This window comes from Protopterus annectens, chromosome 2.part0 (genome assembly GCF_019279795.1).
Source record: "Protopterus annectens isolate FY-2018-M chromosome 2.part0, PAN1.0, whole genome shotgun sequence".
Classification (NCBI taxonomy): Eukaryota; Metazoa; Chordata; order Ceratodontiformes; family Protopteridae; genus Protopterus; species Protopterus annectens.
Genome location: NC_056728.1, coordinates 1,588,952,525 through 1,588,974,850, shown reverse-complemented (window position 1 = coordinate 1,588,974,850; position 22,326 = coordinate 1,588,952,525). Strand labels below are relative to the sequence as shown.

The window sequence follows — 22,326 nt, the reverse complement described above, 5'->3', positions numbered from 1 at the left end:
AGTATGACCCCAGCTGTGAGCAGCATTATACCCTCACCTAGTATGGTGCCCCAATATAAACAAAAAATGATAAGTTAATAATTGGCTTAGTTTCTGGTGTCATTCAAGGGGGATCCAGTTTCTGTCAGCTTGGGATGACATGGTTGACAGACCTCGCTACTTTGCCAGAGATTGTCTGCACCTGGTATCTCAGTGCTTTTGGCTGCTGGCTAAGGCTCTTGCCTCCCCCATAGTGCCTTTTTTAACAAGGTCTCAAAAACAAGACTTCTGACGTGAAAATATCCAGTACAAACAAAATAAGGGTTATGCTGCTGAACACTAGGAATTTATACCAAAAGCTGCAATCTCTGAACGCATTCCTTTCATTGGATGATGTAGACATTTGTGCAATCACAGAAATCTGGTTCAAGGCCACAGAGAGTACCCCGGCCTTGCAAAGCTACAATGCCTTCCACACCTTCAGACTGTAAAACGAAAGTGTGAGAACCAAAGGTGGTGGAGTCAATTTCCTTTACCACTTACTGTTCCCTAGTATATCGCACCTGATCTCCTAACACTATTACTCCTCTAGAACCTAAGTCTTCTTTTCTAGATTAATTATGGTTAGGACTACTAAGCTGACCTCCTTCCTCCATAAATCTACATCTCCATAATTTTTGTATTATGTAACCTTTTTCATTACTATGCATGTCTTTAACATGTATATGTTGTTTTTCTTTTTCAGTTTTTGCTATGTATAATGACAAAGCACTCATTCCTCAATGTTTAATTTTCATTGTATTTTTTTAACTTTATGCAATGTGGAGCTTTTCTCCTCGGGTCTCTGCTGAAAAAGGGCATACTGCCCAGCCAGACTAACTCAGTTAACAAATGGGAAATAAAGTAAGAAAGTAAGTAAGTAAATAAATAAATAAAAGTTAGGACCCAGATGTGTGCTGAACTACTGACAACTGATATCACAGACACACTGATCCTGCAGAAATTACTAACCTACTAGCAGACAGGCTTGGTGAAAATTTCTCACTTTTTCACCTCCAAACATATCACAAACCATAGCTTTAACAGCCCCCCCCCCCCCATATAGCTAAAGAACAGGTCATCAAAGCTTTGTCTAAAGCAAAAAACACAGCCTCTATGGGTCCTGATGGCATCCCAGGCTGAATTCTAAACAAACTAAAACAGGAATTAGCAACCCCCTTCCCACCCTATTTAACCACAGCCTGAATACAGGATTTGTCCCACCTGAATGGAAAACCGCAACCTTTATCTCCCTACACAAGGGAAGCTTAGCAACAGATCCGGGGAATTACAGACCCATAAGCCTTACTAGCCTTATCTGCAAGGCCATGGAATGTATCACCATGGACCTCATAAATAAAGATATAGGTGACCTCCAAACCCTTGATCCAACCCAGTTCTGCTTTCTAAATTGTCGATCATGCCTGTTAAACCTAGTAGACTTATTTGAAAATGTGACCAGGGCCATAGATGAAGGCAGACCTGTGCACAAAACATACCTGGACTCGGCGAAGGCCTTTGACACAGTCGCCCATTTAGGCATTACTGACAGACTCACCCACCTAAATGTCAAGCCCTTTGTTGTTAGCTGGGTCGCAAACTGGTTCACTAACCGTACACATGCTATCAAAGTGGGTGACTCCACCTCACCAGCAGAAATGTCACCAGTGGGGTTCCACAAGGGTCAGTACTGGGCCCCCTTTTGTTTGGTATTTACTTCTCGGAAGTTCAGGCTAAAACAAGGGAGCAACGGCTGAACAAGTCTGCTGATGACTGCAAACTTGATGTGATCGCTGACTCCCTAAATTATGTCAGTGTACTCCAAGAGCAGCTTACACAGACCGATTAGTGTCAAAGCCATGGACTCAAACTAAATGTAAAAAAGTGCATCATCATCATCCCCTTCTGTAAAAGCAATGTCCGTACTAACTATCAAATAAACAACAATACCTTGTGTATGAACGCTCTAGTGAGGGATTTGGGAAAACAAGTAGACTGTGACCTAAACTTTGACCACCATGTGTTCACTGTAGTAAAAAAGGCATTCTACTTTGCACATTTGATTAGCAAAGGCATAGTCTCAACAGCAAAAGAGGTTATAACCCCCTATACTTATCCCTTATCAGGTCTATAATCGAGTATAATGCCCCCTTTGGTATGTACCATAACAGGCACCTGCAGCAATTGGAGAGACCCCCAGAGATTTTTAACTAAAAAGAAGTTTTTGCCACTGTACTGACTAGCATATAGGCTGCTTAGGGGAGACTTGTGTCTGGCTTACAGAGCAACCTCTGACCCCAACCTGATGAAGTTGCTGCATATCCATAAGTCAAATGGGACTAGAATTACCTGCTCCAGTGACCTAAATCTGGCCTGCGATTTAAACAGGACATGCTGGAGAGACAAATTAATCTCACAGAGGTTGCCACTTCTCTGGAATAGGCTACCAATTCATGATAAGCACAGCACCACAGTGACTCTGTTCAAAAGGAGCCTGGATGAATGGATGGGAAACCACAAATTCTTGCTGGGAATAGTTCCTACATCCCTCTTGGACATGGGCAGTCATTACTAATAATAATATTAGGCACTGACTAGACATTTTCTCTTGAAATATAATGGATGTAGTAGGCTAGGCTTAAAACAACCTTTGGGTCAATAGCCTAGTAACATACTATGAACCTATATGCAGTCTGTGCTGTTACACCTGTAACAGGGCACTGGGCAGCTGGCTAGTACACAGCTACACCACACTGGACATGGCATAGGTGCAGTCTGATCCCATACCACAGAAGGGTCTACAGATATCAAAGCACATTTTTAGAATTCTGTAGGATGCATATTATAAGGCTGATTTGCAAGTGCCGTCTTAGATATGCCAGCTACTATAAGATGGATAAAGAATAGACAACTATATAGCTAAAGAGGCATACATTGATCCAGAATGGTACAGTGTAAGACACAGCATGTCCTAAGTGGACATTGTGCAGTTTTTATCTTCCACACAGCATGCCACTTGGTGAGATGTGGCATTCAGTGACATGGAGGACATGGCTTCCATACACACATACAGTTGTCTGTTTCTGTGTTTCTTATTACCTCCATAGCTTTAAAACAGTCAGGATGCACTGCATGGACAAACACTGAATAAATGGTACACATCAGTGACTGGTTCAGTTCAAGACATGTGCACTCCATTAACCTCATTACACATTTCAGAATATTAGCTTGTATCTATCTCATTAGGTCTTTATACTCTCTGGGTTGTACCACTGCCCTGAGATGCTGTCTATCCCTACTGAAATGAATTACATGGAATATGAATCCTTAAGGAGCACAAAAACTCCCCTGTATATTAACAAAGCAACTGAGCCGCTTTTAATAGCTATTGATCTACTGTCACTGGATATTGTTTGTACTGTACACGTACGTCTGTGTATTGCTATCATTAGTCATATATATATATATATATATATATATATATATATATATATGAGAGGATCGTGACATTCGGGTATTTGGTGTGCACAGCTTTCCACAAACCTCTGTGTCTTTCCTGTGAAGACCAGTGCTGGTCTTGTGCTAGCACTGATACTGACACAACAGACTGCACAACCCTTCCGTAAGATTAGGTGGAGGGTGATCACTTCCTCTTATCTTAAAGCATTAATAAACATACTGAAACTGGATTGTTTTCCTTCATTGTATTACCCAAACTAAATACACTGTGTGATAATTATAAAAAGCCCAGTAACACTCTTTTACAAATAAACCATCTACTAGTAGAACAGTACTGTCACTGTCATCCAAGAAGAACAGTCTTTAACTCATTCATAAGGGATCTTGTTTATCAGTCTATTCATTAGCAAGAGGTATGCTTTGTCAAACTCATGCATACAGTACTGCAGCACAGAATCAAATATGCTGGCTGTCATGTATTCAAGGGTGAAAATAATATGTTTTCTAAGCACTTACCAATATCTTCATTAGGATCGGAAAGGCCCCCTGGAAACTTCCATGCATTTGTGGTCTAGAAAATATTGCAAGGAGAAAAATCAGTTTAGAGACTCAAACATTCAATCAGAGACTGTATGCAGCAGTAATTACTGCACCATTATACAATGCAGTGAATAGTACTGTTTTATCTGCTCTGTCACAAATGTCTTGCATTATGTTATTACTCAGTAACACCAGGTATATAACTTTAGTGACTGACTTTTCCTTCTTCAGATGGTGCTTAGTTCAAACAAGACAGCAACGAATAAAGCATAATGTTGCAACAAAATGTCAGAAGAAGTTTTTACAAAGGTACCATATACAAATAAATATAAACATTATAGATACACAGACATACATATAGGTTTATTATCAAAATGTTGAAACTATAAATAGGTTTCAACAAAATTACTGACTCATGTGTCCGACTCTGGTAATACCAAATTACCAAAAATGTTGGAAATGGTAACCACAGCAATCGACATTCGAACAACGGAGGTTCCAATGTCAAACGTCTGTGTTACAATTAACGTTTTTATGCAGGGGGGGGCTGCATATTATATAGACCCCACCACCCCCTGCACATTATATATACCAACTTTGAGATCACACTACAGTGATGAAATGGTGCATTTCCCAAACCACACTGTACGGCGATTTCAATTCAAATGTCAAATTCATATTAGTAAATGTGTACTTACTTTCGCCAATATGAAGTCATATATTTTCAGTTTGACACTATGGGTATTGGTAGAACACACATTCAACCAACCCGTTTTCATCGAACTGCATTTCCATATATACATATTTCTATGGGAGAGCTTAATTTAGTCAAATATTTGTAATAGCAAACATCTGTATGCTAACAGAAGCTTTGAAAAGTCATATGACAGCAGAATGCTAGAATTACTTGTAGGAGGTCATGGCTGAGCAGGGAGTGGGAAATTACATTTTCCCTGCTGTGGTGCAGTCTCAGAGTTGATATATATATAAGTAGCAGGTAGTGTAGAGCAAAAAGTTTTTATTTTTTTATTTTTTATTTAGATATTTTGAATTTCATTCCTTTTTGATTATTTGAAGTCCAGACACACACACACACGCACACACATGTGTATATGCGTATGTGTGTATATACATATATATATAAATATATATAAAATATATGTATGTGTAAAGTAAGACTAAAGCATGAGCATGCTAATGGTATAGAGAACATTACTGTCTTTAATTAATTGTATTCAGTGGAAGGCACTTTCATTTCCAGTCATGAGTTCATCAGACCTTATTAAAAAGAAGCCATGGGGTCTTGAATTTACACCTTTCTACATTATTGGCCACATCTACTAGAGACAATCATAAGGCCTTCTTCACATATGTCCGCAACCTCAAAGGAAGCACCCAGATCTGTTCCGAACTGGTGGTCAAGAACACCACATATACAAATGCTGTAGATATAGCAAACTTGCTGGCTGACAGATTCAGCGAAAACTTTACCCCTCTGTCCCTCCTATCAGTAAATCAGGACATCCCCAGTGCCTGCCCCCTTCCCCTTATATCTAGGGAACAGGTCATCACTGCTCTCTCAAAGGCAAAAAATATAGCCTCCATGGGACCTGATAACATCCCAGGCTGCATCCTATGTGAACTCAGGCAGGAACTTGCAGCACCATTAGGCACCCAATTCAACCAAAGCCTGAGTACTTGCTTCATCCCAGCTGAGTGGAGGACAGCCACTGTCATCCCTTTACACAAAGGTGGAGCGTCCACCGATCCGAGAAATTATAGACCCATCAACAAAACTAGCCTGATTTGCAAGGCCATGGAACAGATTATCGTAGACCTCAACAAGGACATTGGCAACCTCCAAACACTTGATCTCACACAGTTTGGCTTCGTCAAGGGGAGGTTACGTCTGCTAAATTTGGTCGACTTCTTTGAGACAGTCAGTAAAGCCATGGACGAGGGGAAGACGGTGCACACCACCTACCTTGACTTGGCCAAAGCCTTTGACACTATTTCCCACTCGGTCATAATAGATAAACTCTCTCAACTACGCATCAATCCATATGTTACCAGATGGCTAACAAACTGGCTCACTGACAGAACCCAAGTAGTCAAAACAGAGGAAGACACCTCAAACAGTAGACCTGTAACAAGTGGAGTAACCCAGGGTTTGGTCTTAGGGCCTCTGTTATTTGTGATATACTCTTCTGAAGTGCAGGCCAAAACCAGTGGGCTATGGCTGACCAAGTTTGCAGATGGCTGCAAGCTGGGTGCTGTCATCATTTCCCCTAGTGATCTGGACATCATCCAAGAGGGTCTCATTCAGACAAATGACTAGTGCCAGAAACACGGAGTCAAGCTGAATACCAAAAAACGCATCATCATCCCCTTTGGGGAGCGTGACATCCCCACAAACTGTCACATAAATAACAACGTCCAAAGCACACAATCATTCGTGAGGGATTTGGGCACCCAGGATTATAGCAACCTGACTTTTGACCACCATGTTGCTTCCACTGTACGGAAATCCCTCTACATGACCCACCTCATAAGTAAGGGTATCTCATTCAGGGACAATGAGGTCATAACATTCCTGTATTCTTCCCTTATAAGGCTCAATATTGAGTACAATGCCTCTTATCATAACATCCCTGTATTCTTCCCGTATAAGGCCCATTATTGAGTATAACGCCCCTTTCGGCATGTACCTCGCAAAGGACAGGCAGCAGCTGGAGACCACAGAGGTTCCTCACCAGGAGAATCCAGGGCCTCAAACATCTACCATAAACAGATAGGCTAAAAGCCCTATCCCTCTACTCAGTTTCATACAGACTCCTCAGAGGTGACCTTTGTCTGGCAAACAAGGCGATCATGGACCCCACCTTGATGGGTCTGCTGCATATCCGCAAGTCAAGCTCCACTCCAGTAACCTTCATGCTCAACTTCAACCTTGTCTGTGAGATCAACAAGATTTGTTGGTGGGACAGATTTGTGTCCCAGAGACTCCCCCATCAATGGAACAGTCTCCCTCTCCACATCAAGCAGAGTACCGCTTTACCCCTTTTTAAGCGCAGCCTGGATAACTGGATGGGGAACAGAAAATATACCCCTGGGATTTCATCCGTGTCCCTACTGTACAAGAGCATCGGGTGCTGATTTGTCTAAACATGGGCTAAACTCTTGACTAGGCTTATAAGGGCCTCAAGGCCAATAGCCTAGCTCCTATGATCAAAATAATCCAATATAGGGTAAATTCACATAGAACAATGCAAGTTAATTAAGCAAACAAGACTCAAAATAAGCAAGCAGCAGGAGGCCAGTCTCAGGTCTAATTCAAGTAATTAGGTCAAAATGTAAAATAACCAGTTGTGATAGTGTAGAAAGACATAAATTCAAAACTCCATGGCCTATTTTTGATATGGTCTGATGAAAGTGCTTACCATTGAAAGGACAGAAAGGATAGTTTGACCACTGGCTTGCTTGTGTTCTTACTTTTACTGACTTTGTTGCATTTTTCTCAAGTATCAATGCAATAGAGTGCATATATATACATTTTATATATATATATATATATATATATATACATATATATATACATATATATATATATATATATATATATATATATATATATATATCTGTATGTATGTATATGTGTGTGTGTTTATTTATGCATGTTAGCTGACATCCTTTCAATGCCCTTTAAGCATAAATTACAACTGTATTGAAAAAATATAGATTGTTTTGTGAAAAATCAGGCCACTAGAAAAAAATATTTTCTTCCATGTAGAGCTATCCCTGATACATCAATTAGGCCTTGATGAGGTAAACAGGTAACTAACCACATTACACTTAACTTTTCTCAAAAATGTCTTAATGTGATGGGCGTGGATTTTAGGGTTGACTAATTTATTCTTTTTGACATAGAATGCTGTTTTACCAATGAAGTATCACCTTTCCTGAAAAATAATGCAATAGCTTGACATGGCCAGGCTGTGGGTTATACTAGATTTGCTCACTGAGAGTTGGCCAAAAGTTTAAAGCCAATGTCTTGTTCATGACCAGTCCACTGCACATTGCTAATCTAACATGGACTATCAAAAAAAAGGAAGCATTCTTGAGTGTTTTGAGTAAACACGTGTGTGTCTGGAGTGCTAGGTGGGGTTTGCAGTAGTGTTTAGTAAGGTTATACTGGGAGTAACACTACTAATTCAAAACAAACATTTCGACTATAATGAGCTTAATTTATGGCCCAGTATGGAGGATGGCTCTCACTGATTCGTCCATCATTCTAATGGTATGCATGCCAGTTTACAACAGTACCGTGCTAAACCGATACTGCAAGTGTCAGCCTGATGCTGACAGCTATCATGGTAAAGTGCACACTGTGATTCATATGTGTGAACTAAAGTACTGTGCTCCCCTTTAGCAGACTAGTACTTCTTGTGGGTAATACAGATTTTACCATGCAAAGAATGTGTTATTAATAAATCAAAAATACAGATGTTTTACATTATGGTAAGCTCCAATACATAAGAGATTAGGGGTTCACAGTTGCACATCCTTGATTAAGGTTTGATCTCAGCTTCTATTTTTCCTAAGGCCATATTTCTCTCTGTCAAAGTTTGCACTATTCGTCCAAGCTATGCCAAAACTGGCATGTCTACCCCAGACAAGATAATTACCAGGTTTCTTGATATATCTACCAGAAGTACAGCATCTGAGCTATTCTGCGAGGAAAAAAGATTGCACATAATTTTATGCACCACTGAAACTGGTATGAATACCTCTGTTACAATGTCTCATAGAAACAAATCAGATTAAGCACTTCAGCATTCATTCTGCTGCTGTATGACACCATGTAGAACCAACTTGCCATGAGTTACTGTTTGAGAAGTGGTACATTTACTATTTTCACAGATGGGCATTGTTATAGCCAAAATATGCTTTAATGGAAAAATAAATCAAAGTACATTTTGAATGTGCCAACATACTGAGTAGAGTTCATTAAACACTTTAAAATGTGAAAATAACCTCTAAGGGATATTGGCAGAAGCCTATTTAGGATTTTTCATGTTAAATTCACACCCTCACCCCTTCATCCCAGCTACTGTATCCACAAGTGAACCCAGCCGTGTGTCCAGCTCATACTACTGTCTGTCAGTTTTGTAAAACTGGAATGATGAAATGGGCTTTCGATGCCATCTGTTTGAAAGTTTAGTCACAGTTTGAAGCTCCATTGTTTAATGAAGGTGAGTCCACAACCCTGCCTTTAATATATTCAGCTGCTGGATGATGCACTGTTGGAATAAAGGGCATTCCCCTTGCAGTGGCCAACTTAACCAAAAAGAGCTACTAATTTGATGTTGACAAAAGCAGTCACGTAATGCAATTTTATGAAACAGGATGTCACCGAACTCACTCACCAAAATGTACGGCACAACAATGCTGCTACTGCAAATACCACAGTCCAGTCCATTATAACTTCCTCTAATTTGCTTTATGTCCACCTATGTCTTCAAGCAGGGAGAAGTTAGGAGAGGGACGGTGACATTAATCAAACTTGGGTAAGTTAGAGAAGAAAATATACCATCACATTACTAGCAGCATTGTAACAGGTATGCAAGTGAAATATGAATGAAACAGGTTGTTAGCAAAGTATGAATTATCATGAGACAACAGATGGTAAGTGGTGAAATGTTCCTCAAAAGTGGGTCATTTCAATGCATCATACCTCTCACAGAATGAACTTTCATAGCTGCACAGCTGGAAGGAAGCAAATAATTCAAATGATTGGCTTCCTTAGTTAACTAGATAGGTTAAAAAAAGTCTTACTTTTTTCAATCTCATATAAACTGCATGGACATCTTTGCCTTACATTCATGACAGTGAAAAACCCTGTCTTACTAGACCTTCTCTACCTAAGAAACTCTGATCACTGGTTAAATGACTCCTTGCCTAAGGAACAAACATCCCTTGTATGTTAGATGGCCTAACACTCTGACCTCTTTTTAAGCCATAATGATTGAATGAGTTCACAAACTTACTCTTAAGATTAGTATAATGGCCTTCAAGAATGGAGGTAGGTCTACACACTCCTGGGATCAGCAGTAAGGCCCTTATAGAGAAAGCCATGTGCAACACACACACACACGTTAGTTAAAATACATGTATATATATATATATATATATATATATATATATATATATATATATATATATATATATAGATAGATAGATAGATAAACAGTGATAATGTGTACCTTCTTTTTTTCATACTATCTTTTCTTTTTTCTCAAAGAATATCTGACATACTGTAATGCTGGACTCAGGAAATGACAGTTTTGGCATCGACTGGAGAAACAGTGCAAACTTTAACACACAGAATTATGGCCTTAGAAAAAAAACGTTAAGATCAAACCTTAACTAAGGATACACAACTGTCTTAGTACTACAGGTCTAATTTTCACCCTGTAGTGACTTCAACTACATAGTGGCACTTTGCTATTATAATATTCAGCATTTTTACAAGATTTTTTTCAGGGGTCAAAATAAAGAATATAATACGTGTTTGTAGTACACACCCAGCCCTGATTTTTACCATATTGAAAGACTAGTTTTTAAGAGTTCTGGAGTTATTTTCCCTTCAGAATATATTAAATATGTCAAAAGGAAAGAGAGAAATAGGACAGAAAGAAGAGATCTTAGTAAGTCTGATAAAAGGAAATTTTTGAAGGAGGCATCCAAAGGTACAAACAAGCAGTGCAAACTTTCCAGTACTTCGTAAGTGGGGGACTGGAACTTGACAGCTCTAAAAAACAGAAGTCAAAAGCGGTCCTCTTAAGTGGTTATCGCTGACTTTAGCGCTGCCTTTGCTGGTGCCTATCTTACTGTCTCCGGTAGTTGTACTGGATAACGAATGCGTACCGCTCCTATTTAACAGCTTGTATCAACAGATTTACATCTAACCATGCTTCTCCACCTCCTTAACCAATATTTGATTATGACATTTTCACCAGGGAGTACTGAATGCTCTAATATAGTTCAAGAACTGTAAAGCAGTAACAAAGGCCTGAACCATGACATTTCCCATAATGATACTCATCTGTGTTTAGCATGAAGAGACATAGACTCTCAAATAGACCTGTAAAGGTCCATGAGAGTAACGAGAAAATTAAAAAAATCTTTCTGTACTTGTGATGAATGGAATTTATATAGGATCCACACATACACTTCTCCCTTTCCTGACTCTGGCCAGGAAAATACTTTCCCACAGTCTTCAGGCAGACCTGCAGAAGTTGAATCCTTTGTAGAGACTATAAACTTTATAGGAGAGTTTTCTGACTTTCTGTAGGAGTTCACACATCTCAAAAAAAAAAAAAAAGAACTACAGAGATAAAACAATTAGACTCATACATTCAAAAAGGGCAGATCTTCCACTCTGTAATATCCTGAAAGCTAACTATCAAACTCCATTTTCACAGTTAGGAATATCAAAAAGGGCAGACAGCATATATAAACCATCTATGGATAGAACAAAATACTCTCAAGGTAGAACCTGCTACCATTTTTCTGCATTTTCATTTCAAATACAAAAGAGATATTCATTTAGTAATTTTACCATTTGATAAAGAATCACGGATTTTAGATAATTATGATAAAAAAAGTTTATACATCTAACACATTGACTATCAAGGGACTAAACCATTTGGCTCATATGCTGTCCTTTGAATTCTCCTTTTTACAGCAAGCTGAATAGAGACTTTAGATTTTACCCAATAGTGATTTCACTATCCAGACAAACTTGTGGGGGGTATACATTCTACTTCTGTCACTGTGGAGTGGTACCTAGAGGTGACACCTTATCCACCATGGGAAAGTGTGTTGCAAAACTTCTGATACTTGAGAAGGCCACTCCTGAAATCCAGAGAGTGCAGTGGGGGCCTTCGGGAGGTCACAAGGGCAAACGTTTAAATTATTCAGGCAGCATTATGCAGCACAGCCCTTACTGGCTCATGGCTAAATAGTGCAGCTTGCTATACTACCTAAGATTTCTCATCACTCGGCTACAGTCTTATTTGCTCATACTGAAGTAAATGCAAATGAATAACTATACAGTACAACTGTTGCACTGCCTGACACTGACCTTGAAGATGTGGAAGCCAGGCTTCTTTGCAGAACATTAGTGATCGATGCTTACTTGCGAGATCAGTACTGTGCAATTAATATAGCCGGCCTTAGTCATAGGCCAACTAGGCGGCCGCCTAGGGCACTGCTGTAGTAGGGGCACTTTTCATGTATTTAGTTGGTGTAGGTAAACCAGGATGGGGGCACCGGGTGGTGTGGTGGGGGACGCCGTGGAGCCCTTTTGCCTAGGACACCAGTTGACCTAAGGCCGCTCCTGGCAATTATTTAGCTTTTTCCATTGGGTTGAATTGCTAGCAAACATGAGATTCTCTGTTCCCCAGACATTATGACTTTGTAGTTGCTCCATATAAATAGAGAGTGTGAGGTATGCACCCCCCCCCCACACACACACACTGGGGGTGCGGAGGGGCTTGTCCCCAGCAAAAATGCTTTTTCTGTATGAATTTTTTTTACATCCAAATGCTGTTCACATTCAGATGCTTTCACTCATTTGTGATTGCAGTTGTGTAGTTCGATCACAAATGCGAGGAACACTTGTTATGGAGTTGAAGATACACTATGTTAAGTTTTGTCTGCAGTACATTTAAGAAGCACTTTCATAACTGAATTATCTACACATGGCAATATAGCTGTCTGGTAATATATGTGATTAATACAAGCTGCTGAGTATGCTAATAATAATATTTATTAAGGGGTAACGGGGAAAGGGTAGGAAAGCCCAACAATGTTTCTACAATTTTGTGATAACAGTTTCTGCAGTTTTCCAGTGACTGGCCATAACTATTTCCCGTGCTGCAGCAGAATCCAGGTGAAGGGCAGAGCTATTATACTACAGTATTATCATTCCATTTAGAGGTATGAACTGATTAAACTGTTAAAATCAAACTTTTCTCATTAGTTTCCCATTGTAACTTGTGCTGCAAAGCAGGTTTAACAAATATATACAGTTGTTTAATTCTGTGCACAGGAAATCATTTTTAAGGCTTAGAAACGAGTTCCCAGAATCTTTTTCACTTTTTTTATTTTATTCAGTAAAGGAGGTACTGAATTAATAAAAATCATTTTCTCCCTAAGTATTCTTTTTGATACTTGCCTACTGATAATGTACAATGAATTCTGAATATTTTAAATGTTTGCTGTTTTAAGTATTTCAAAAATGCTGCTAGTTACCTAGTAATAAAGTAGAGAAGTTCAAACAAAGCTGCTATAATTCATTATTCATATTTTTATGTTAACCTTATATTTAATCTTTGTACCAGAATTAGTTTTAAATACTGACTTCTTTATTGTGTACATTGTCTATACCATGTAAAGTGAATGTTATTCTTCCAAATAAAAATAGTACTATGTTTTACTGTGCTTGTTCAAAAGTTACTATTTTGTATCATTTAATAACCAGTTTCTTATAGTTTGTACTACATTCCTTAAATAAAAAGAAAATTAGAGTTTTATGACGTTCTATCATTGTGCTGATGTTTATTACAGTTTACAATTTAGATGTATTACTTGCATTGAGTAAGACGCTGTCTGGTTCGATTCTCAGCTAGAGCGTTCTCTGCATGGAGACATGCGTGAATGGGCATACCTTCGTTGAAGGTTGTGCGTCAGGGCTGGTAACTCGGCACGTAAAAATCAACTACAAATCATTAGCGGACCGGAGTTCTGCTGTGGCGACCCCTAACCAGGAAAAGCTGAAAGACACAACAACAACAACTTGCATTGATTCTGGAAACATAGCATTCATGTTGTTGTGGAGCTCATGTTCTTCTACAGACTGCATCTTAAAGACACTGAAACAGCATTACTGTAGACTGTATATGTGTCTGTTGGAAAAAGCTTATGACAGCAACATGGCCTAGAAAATAGCCATTAATAAAGAAGAAAGAATCCTGAAAGGAATTAAAAAAAAAAATCAGCTCTCTAAAATTAAGTTATTTTCTGGATTGTATTACTCCAAAGAGAAAAATAACGGCATCTACTTTGTTGGCCGTTTGTATCTTCTGAAAGAACCTACCACTTACTACAGATCTCTTAGAGCAAGCTACAAAAGAAACACACAGAAGAGCAGGAATAAACCTCTTTGTATCTGCAGCAGCATTGTTTTTATATTTCCTTAGTACAGCAGTGCAGTACACCTGTCAATAACTGATGTACAAAATCACAACTAACCTGCAATTTAGAAATGAATTGGCCACAGTTATGTTCCCATATACAAAATGTATGTAATCTAAGGCCCAAGGGCCGGATTCCAAAAGATTAGGGTTATGTTGCAGGACCTTCGCTGTGATGTACAGCCTACCCAGATCCTTTCAGTGAGGCACAACCCCTCCTCCATATAAGTGGGGATGTGGGTGGAGACTGCCTGAGTTAAAGATATTAGCCCTTCTCCACTTCTGCCTAAAACATGTCTCAAAGCATGAAGCACAGACAATGCAATTCAGTGATATTCAGTTACTCATTATCTATACAGGATATATTTTGAGATGTGTCAACACCAAAATACAGTGCAGTCCTGTTCTATCTGAACAATAAAGCATATATATATGTATGTATATGTATATATATATATATATATATATATTTATATATATATATATATATATATATATATATATATATATATATATATATATATATATATATATATATATATATAAATGTTGGACCAATTATTTATTGGTAGAAGCTTGGAGGTATATCTAGTGAACAGCAAACTTGTTTGCAGCGAATATCTGTGTAGGGATTAGTGAACTTTTATGCCACTCACAGGGGACAGATTTGTTTTTCCTTCACTTTCTGTAGGACCTTGCTTGATGGCTCCTCTACCTGTCCCAAATCAACCTTTTTGTTCCAGAGGATGGGAGCAGGACATTCCTGAGCTAGGTCAGAGCCCTAAGACCCTATGGCTCATTCATTTCTGCATGGGAATCTCAACTAGCCATCAGTTTTTTGTCAAGAGTTAAGAGTTAGGGAGAGGGCTGGCTTGCTGGTCTTCTGGGGTTGTCTACCCTCTCTGCCTGGAAGCATTCCTCCTCAAATTGCAGCTCTTCCAAGGTCCACTGTCTCCTAAAGGGAAGCATGCCTCTTTATACTCTCCCTCAGCTTACGAATGATACTGCATGTGAGCCACTAATCAACTTGGCCTGCCTGCACCAAACCAATTATCTCTCTACGTCATGGAGCTGGCTAGGGCACACAATGTCAGTACACTGGAGGTGTAAGGGGCCAGTAAACATATGCAAAGAAATCTGGTAGCAAGAGTTGCAGTGTGTGTGAGTACTACTATGAATATCACAGTTACAGGAATGACATTATGGGACCATCATGTTCTGAGCAGTAAGTGACTGGCCAGAAGAGATACACTACATGCTGGCAAAACATATACTGTTTTGTAGTAACTGGATAACGGGTACTTGCCCACCCCCTACATTTACACAGGGACGACAGTAAAGTACATTGTTTTTCTCAGACATAATCACCATCAGCATCTTGAAAAGTGGTGTTGAAGGAGGGCAAGGGGGCTCAGGCCCACCATCTCCCACAATGAAATGGTTTTGCAAGGTAGTTTTGCTACTGTATTACCTGTGGCTCTTACACCATAGTAACAGTGTTGTGGCAAGGTAACTGCTTACTAGTACTGACTATGCCACTGAACTTGCAATATAAAATGGATTGCTGTGCCAAGTTATAGTAACTCCATAGTTTGTGGTAGTTGCGGTTTCTACTTTTTTTTTAAGAATTGGGCATACCATATTATCTACTCACAAGGATTTATGCTGTTCCCTATATGAATAATATCCAGTGAGGGCTTGTGGAAATCTTCTCTGGAAACTGTCCATATTTAAATATTTGTTGTATAGTGCAATTTGGTGTTGTACTCTACCACCTTAGGCAGGGACTAAAAAATCCAGGGAAGCAACTTTTCATAAAGCTGATGGCCTGAGAGTCCATGTCAGGGCAGGCTTTGTGAGACAGCAAGGAGATCACAGGACTGGGTAACATTTTAGTTACTGTTCAATGTGTCACATGTAACTGAACATCCAGTAAAATGTTGAGATGCTGTGATTAAAAATAACAATCTGATGTTGTTAATGTTCATTCATTTACTGATGGGTGTCGGTTCCGTCCTGGGAACTGAGTCGGCCATTACAACAAGCTCGCACCAGCCAAAAAAACTCTCTAGCTAAGTTTTACCCATAGTGCCTCTCTCTATATTACCCCAGATCTCGTTTGCCGCGTAAGAATCAAGACATGTCAAGCCAGCTCTCAGCTAAGTCCTTTAAAGTTTTTAAAAAATTGTCTCTCATTAAACTTTCTTTTTGGTTATTTCTATATATATTGTTAGCCTATTGTTAGTCGCATATTTTTGCTTATGTGTGTGAGTGTCCCTACCTTTCTTCCTTCCTTTTTACCAAGTTTGGTACTCTTTGTACCATTGCTGGTGCAAGCCCTTACTTCTAAGGTATTTCCCATTACCATTGTTGGTATTCCCCTTCCCCTTTCCTCCTTTTCTGTATTAAAAAAATAAACTCTTTTCTTCTATCTTGTTGTTGAAAGTGTGTTTTCTTTTGTGTTTGATCTTTTTGTGGTTGAACTGTATACCTTTTTTGTGCCAGTATGTCTAAGAAAAAGGGTACAACTGGGTTTAAGTGCTGTGAATAGTGTGATATGAAGATGCCTAATGTGGACAGCCATACATCCTGTGTCTACTTTCTCGGGGTGCCACACCTATCTGTGACACCCCCTTGTGAGAATTGTAAAGCTTTTAGCTCCCACAAGCTGACGAAACATAAAAATAAGCTCATTAAATCTCCTTAAATCTCCTTTCACAGAGGTTATCTCTGAGATGGAAGGTTCATCCCCTCCAAAGAAAGAGCATAAATAGAGGAGCAAATCCTTACCCTCCTCTCCTCACATGAGGAAATCTAAACTGTCAGAACAGAAAGCAAAATTCTCTAAATTGGCACCAACATCCTTGGCACCGGGGCATCAAACCCCCTCCATGGTGCCATGTTCGTTTCCAGCACCTCAGCAGCCAACTACGGTGCTGCCCTCAGCAGCTACTCCTCAGACTTCAACACCGATTCACACAGCAATACTGACTTCCCTTTGGGCACCAAAAATAGTCATCCCAACACTGGTCACTTGCCCCTTGCCTGTACTTCATGCTGCTCCTTTGACCTCAGTGCCGAAAGGAGAAATAACCCCCTCGTAGCCCTCATACCCGATATTCCCCATTCCTGGATCCATTTCTTGGTCAACAATGTAGCCCCTTTCTAAAGCATCCTGACTACCCATCGGGGATATCCGCCAGCTCCTCCAGGAGCCTTTCAGAACTGGATGTAGTGAGGCTTGTTGATCAGCTCCTGGCAGCCAGAGGTTTTCCAACACCTTCCAAATCCTCCCTCCCACCCAGAGCCAAGGATTTTTCTCCACAGACTCCTACATACATTCCTCCTTCGACCTCCCTGGAGGTATCAGAGCCTTTGACACCGATGCCAACCCCGGCTCCAGCTTCTTCGGCTCCATTGGTAGACCTTACCATGGCTCCGGAGCCTACCCATTGGCTTTTGACTCATTCGGAGCCAGACCATCCTTGGAATCAACATTGGTCTGTCGGCAACGTGATTCCTAGTGCGGCACCTGTTATTTCCCCGGTGCCGTCTACTATGGTTCTGGTTGCTTTAACAGAACCTGATCATCCCGTGGCTCCTTCCCTGGGAGTGCATTTGTCGGAGCAGGATGTGACCCTAGTCCTGAGGTTCTTTTTCTCAGTTCCAGGCTCCCATCCCTCTTTGGGCAGACCTGCTTTCCAGGTGATGGAGAGGGCGCTTGCCTCAGCAGGCTCTCAGCTGGTACCTTTGGTGCCGGAGACCCATATCTTCCTTTCTTCTAAGCCGCAGTTGACACAGCCCACTACTCAAGAACACTGGTCATGGGAACCTCAAGACATCCTTCTATAAGGTACCCACTCCACAGAGTCCTCCTCAGATGCCCCCACTGAGGAGGTACCTTGCAAGAGATTGTGCAAGAGGCATGTGGATTCCCCTGAAGAATCCCTCACCGAAGATACAAACTATGATGAAGGGGAAGGGTCCCAATGGTTGTCCCCTGAGGAATGCTCCCTTGGAAACATACTGAAGATCCTAAAGCAGCTGGGGGACTGGAAGTCCACCCCCCCTTCCTCAGAGGAGTCTGTATTCTTGCAGGCTTTCCATGCCCAGCCCTGTACTTCCTGGGTGACCCCCTGCCTGCAGATGACCTGGTGCAGCTCATACTGCAGAGTACCTGGAAGAATCTGGATACCATTGAACCTATCCCCCGGAGACCAGACAAACTTCTTTCTCCTCCAGAAGACGGTCCACACTGGTCCAAGGGCCTGCCAATAGATGCTATGGTTCTGGCGGCGGCCACTAAGAAGGAGCTAGCCGAAGAGAGCTCTATTGTCCATCCCCCTAACAGGGAGTCTCGGGTGATAGACAGACTTGGGAAGCAAGTGTTCTCTTCAGCGACCTTCGCCATTCGGTCCCTGAACTATCTAGCACACTTCACCAGGCTTCAGAGAGATCTAATCTCAGAACTCTAAGAAACCCTTGCAGGAGCACTTGCTGATGGGGTACGTGACAGTTGCCTCACAGCTTGCCACCCTGAAATCTATTTCTAACTCCTCCATATGGTTGATTTCTCATTCTACTGAGGGGGCAGCTAGAGCAGCGGGTGCAGGCATTGTCACAAAATGTCACACCCGAATGCGCCTATGTAATTTTGCGGATCCCTTTACGTCTTCCATCCTGAATGCCCGCGTAGAGGCCTCTTCTCTTTTTGGCCCTAAGGTAAAAGACACTTTAGTCAGGTATGAAAAGGATGGTAAGACCTTGTCTGTGGTAGGCATATGTTTTTCCACCCACCCACCCACCCACCCCCAACGATCCTATTCCAGAAATCAGAGGAGTGGGAAAATGTGGTACAAGAAATCCCAGGGTCCTTTCTGTGACACACGTGGGAAGTCCCCCCCCCCCCCAGGGCAGAGGTGGTAACTCAACCGGAAGATGCCCCTTCAGAGACAGGGATCCAGAGATTTCTTTTCTGAACAACCCTATCAGCGCTCCTGAAGAGCAGCCCGATTGCTTACCTCTGGAAGCAGTCGGGATATGACTTTCTCTGCACCACCTTGCCTGGCAAATGATAACCACAGATCTTTGGGTGCAGACGATAACTGCAAGGGGTTACCACATCCCTTTTGACCTTTGCCCAAGTCAGTTGATGATTATTCCCGACATTCCACCCAGTCAAAGGGAAGTAGCAGCTCAAGAAATTCAAAAGCTGTTTCAAAAAAGCGTCATCCAAATAGTCCCACAAGACCAGATAGGATCCGGATTCTACTCTAGGTTCTTTTTAGTGCCAAAAAAGACAGGAGACTGGGGCCTATTCTGGACCTCAGCATCCTAAAGAAATTTGTCAAATAAACAAAATTCTGGATGGTCACGGTTCAGTCTATACTTCTTTTTCTGGAGAAAGATGACTGGATGTGCTCAATAGATCTTCAGGACACGTATTACCATATAAAAATGGACAAATGCTCCAGAAGTTTCCTCCGCTTCTGGCTGGGAGGCAATCACTACCAATTCCGCGTGCTGCCCTTTGGTCTCTCTACAGCCCCCAGAGTGTTTACCAAATGCATGGCAGTGGTAACAGCTCACCTGAGACTGCAAGGACTTCGGGTGTTTCCATACTTAGACGATTGGCTCCTCACCACCCCAACCAAGCATCTACTGATTTCAGCCACTCACTACACTCTACAACTACTGGAACACTTAGGGATAAGAGTAAACAAGTACAAATGCAATTTGACTCCTTCTTAAAGAATTGAGTTCATAGGAGCAAATTCCGATACTCAATCTTGCCTAGTCTCCCTCCCATTCCACAGGCTGTAAGACTCAGATCTCAGCTCCGGGTGATACTCTGTCAGGACAAAGCTCCGATTTTGCAATCCTCCAACTACTAAGGTCAATGCCAGCTTCAATAACAATAGTCCCACTGGCAAGACTACACATGAGACTCCTACAGTGGCTTTTAATAATGCAGTGGTCGTTTTTAATTTCTCCAAGTCTTTTGGGTTTCTAATACCATGATGGGAATGGACCCCATTCCTAAGTCAAAGTACGATTAAAGTTCATGAAATTAGTATTGTTTCACTCTCTGATGTCAGCCAAAAGTGCTCTTCGCAGCACCCGCAATGTGCCCAGTAATGACTTCTTCTGCAATTCGTATGGTGTTACATAAATTGGTAACATATCTAAATACGATTGTAAATTCTTTTTTATAAGACCAGGTATTTTATGACTTTGTGTCTCTCAGTATGCAATGTAGTCACTGGGTGTGGCGATTTCAATGATCAATGCTACTTTTGTCTTCTTTTCTTGAACCACTATATCCAGTTTTCTAGAATCTATCTTTTGAACTATTGGTACTGGGTGATCCCATGTGATATAAACTTCATCATTTTCTACGATTCTTTGTGCCTCATCTTTCCAGTGTTTTTCAGGCACTTCGATACCATAATCTTTGCACAATCTCCAGTGTAACAGTCTTGCCACATTATTATGCCTTTCAGTATACAGTCCCTTTGCCATTAGTGCATCACAACCAGCAACAAGGTGTGTGACTGTTTCCAATTCGGTTTTACAAAACCTACATATGTCTGTTTCTTCCTCATGTTCAATGGACTTTGTAAACCAGAGTGTACGTAGCCCACAATCTTGGGCTGCCAATATTAACCTTTCATTTTTTGATGTGAATTCACCACTCCTTAACCATTCCTGCGTTTGTTCTTGATCAACATGAGGCTCTTCCAGAAGTATTCTATACTTGCAACTATATTTATGTTGTTTCCACATTTCTTGCCTTCTCATATGGTCCTTCACCTTATTAGTCTTTCTTTTGTTTTTTAACACATTCAGTTGTTACCTGTTTTTTATCTACTTCTGGTTTGATTTCCATTCCTGCTTGACGTCGATATGCTTCTGCGAAATTAAGCAGAGATGTCATCTTAGATTTATTCTCATGTTTCAAAACTTTCACTACATTTGGATCTTGTGAGGTCAGTAAATATGTGTGTAGTCCCATGATTACAGATCTATACATGTAATAAGTTTCAAGGAGGCCCATCCCTCCTTCGGAATGGGGAATATATAATCTTGGTATACACTGTTTATATATCATTTGGTAAGCATGAAGCATCCTTCTTGTTTTAATATCCAGTCTATCCAACACTTTCTGGGGCCAGTCAATCACTCCAAAACGTATAAGTTAGGACAGGAAGAACAAATTGATTTATGGCTTGGATCTTGTTCCTCGATGTCAATGCTGTTTTCAGGATTAATTTAAGTCTTCTAAAGTACTCCTTACTGAGCTTTATTCACATTTGTTCATGTTTTATTGATGATCCTTCATCAGTTCCCAAGTATTTATACACTCCCTCTTGCTCACGTTCTTTTATATCACATTCTTGTCCCAAACTGATGTTTTACTGTTGCTGCCGTTTTCCTTTTTTAAAGGTTGCTTTTGCACATTTATCAAGATCAAATGACATTCCATTATCATCTGAAACAGTTTTGACAACCTGCAGCTGTGCTTTCAGTTCCTCATCTGATGAGCTATATAGTTTTAAATCATCAATAAAGAGAAGATGAGAAGTCATTAGACTTTGTTGTTTTCTAGGAGCCAAATTGTAGTCATGGCATAAGCTGTTAAGTAAACAGCTTAATGGATTAATAGCAAGGCAGAATAGCAATGGTGACAAAGAGTCACCCTGGAATATCCCCCTTTGAATTTTTATCCCTGGGATAATAACTTGTCCTTTATCATGGCTCTATTGCAAAGTGGTCTGCCACTGATTCATGGTTAATGTAATGTAGTTTATCAGTGTAGGGTGTAGCTTATACATTTTTAAGCACTCTTTTATCCATGAATGTGGGATAATATCAAATGCTTTTTTGTAGTCAATCCATGCCAAACTTAGATTCTTCCCCTTCTTACAGTTATTCACATTATAACTCTGTTTAACAACAAATGATCCTTTGTTCCATATGACTTTCTTTTACTGCCGTTTTGTTTTACTGCTATAATTGAGTTTTCTTCTAAATGACTATAAACTCTGTC

General features: G+C 40.4%; 1 protein-coding gene across 1 annotated transcript in view; it reads right to left on the bottom strand.

Annotated features, from left to right (window-relative positions):
* NUDT6 (nudix hydrolase 6) overlaps positions 1 to 22,326 on the bottom strand; it is a 360,277-nt gene that overhangs the window by 10,540 nt on the left and 327,411 nt on the right. Inside the window, exon 4 of the mRNA XM_044061694.1 lies at positions 3,994 to 4,048. Coding sequence (XP_043917629.1) covers positions 3,994 to 4,048 — 55 coding nt within the window. The remainder of the gene's footprint in view (positions 1 to 3,993; positions 4,049 to 22,326) is intronic.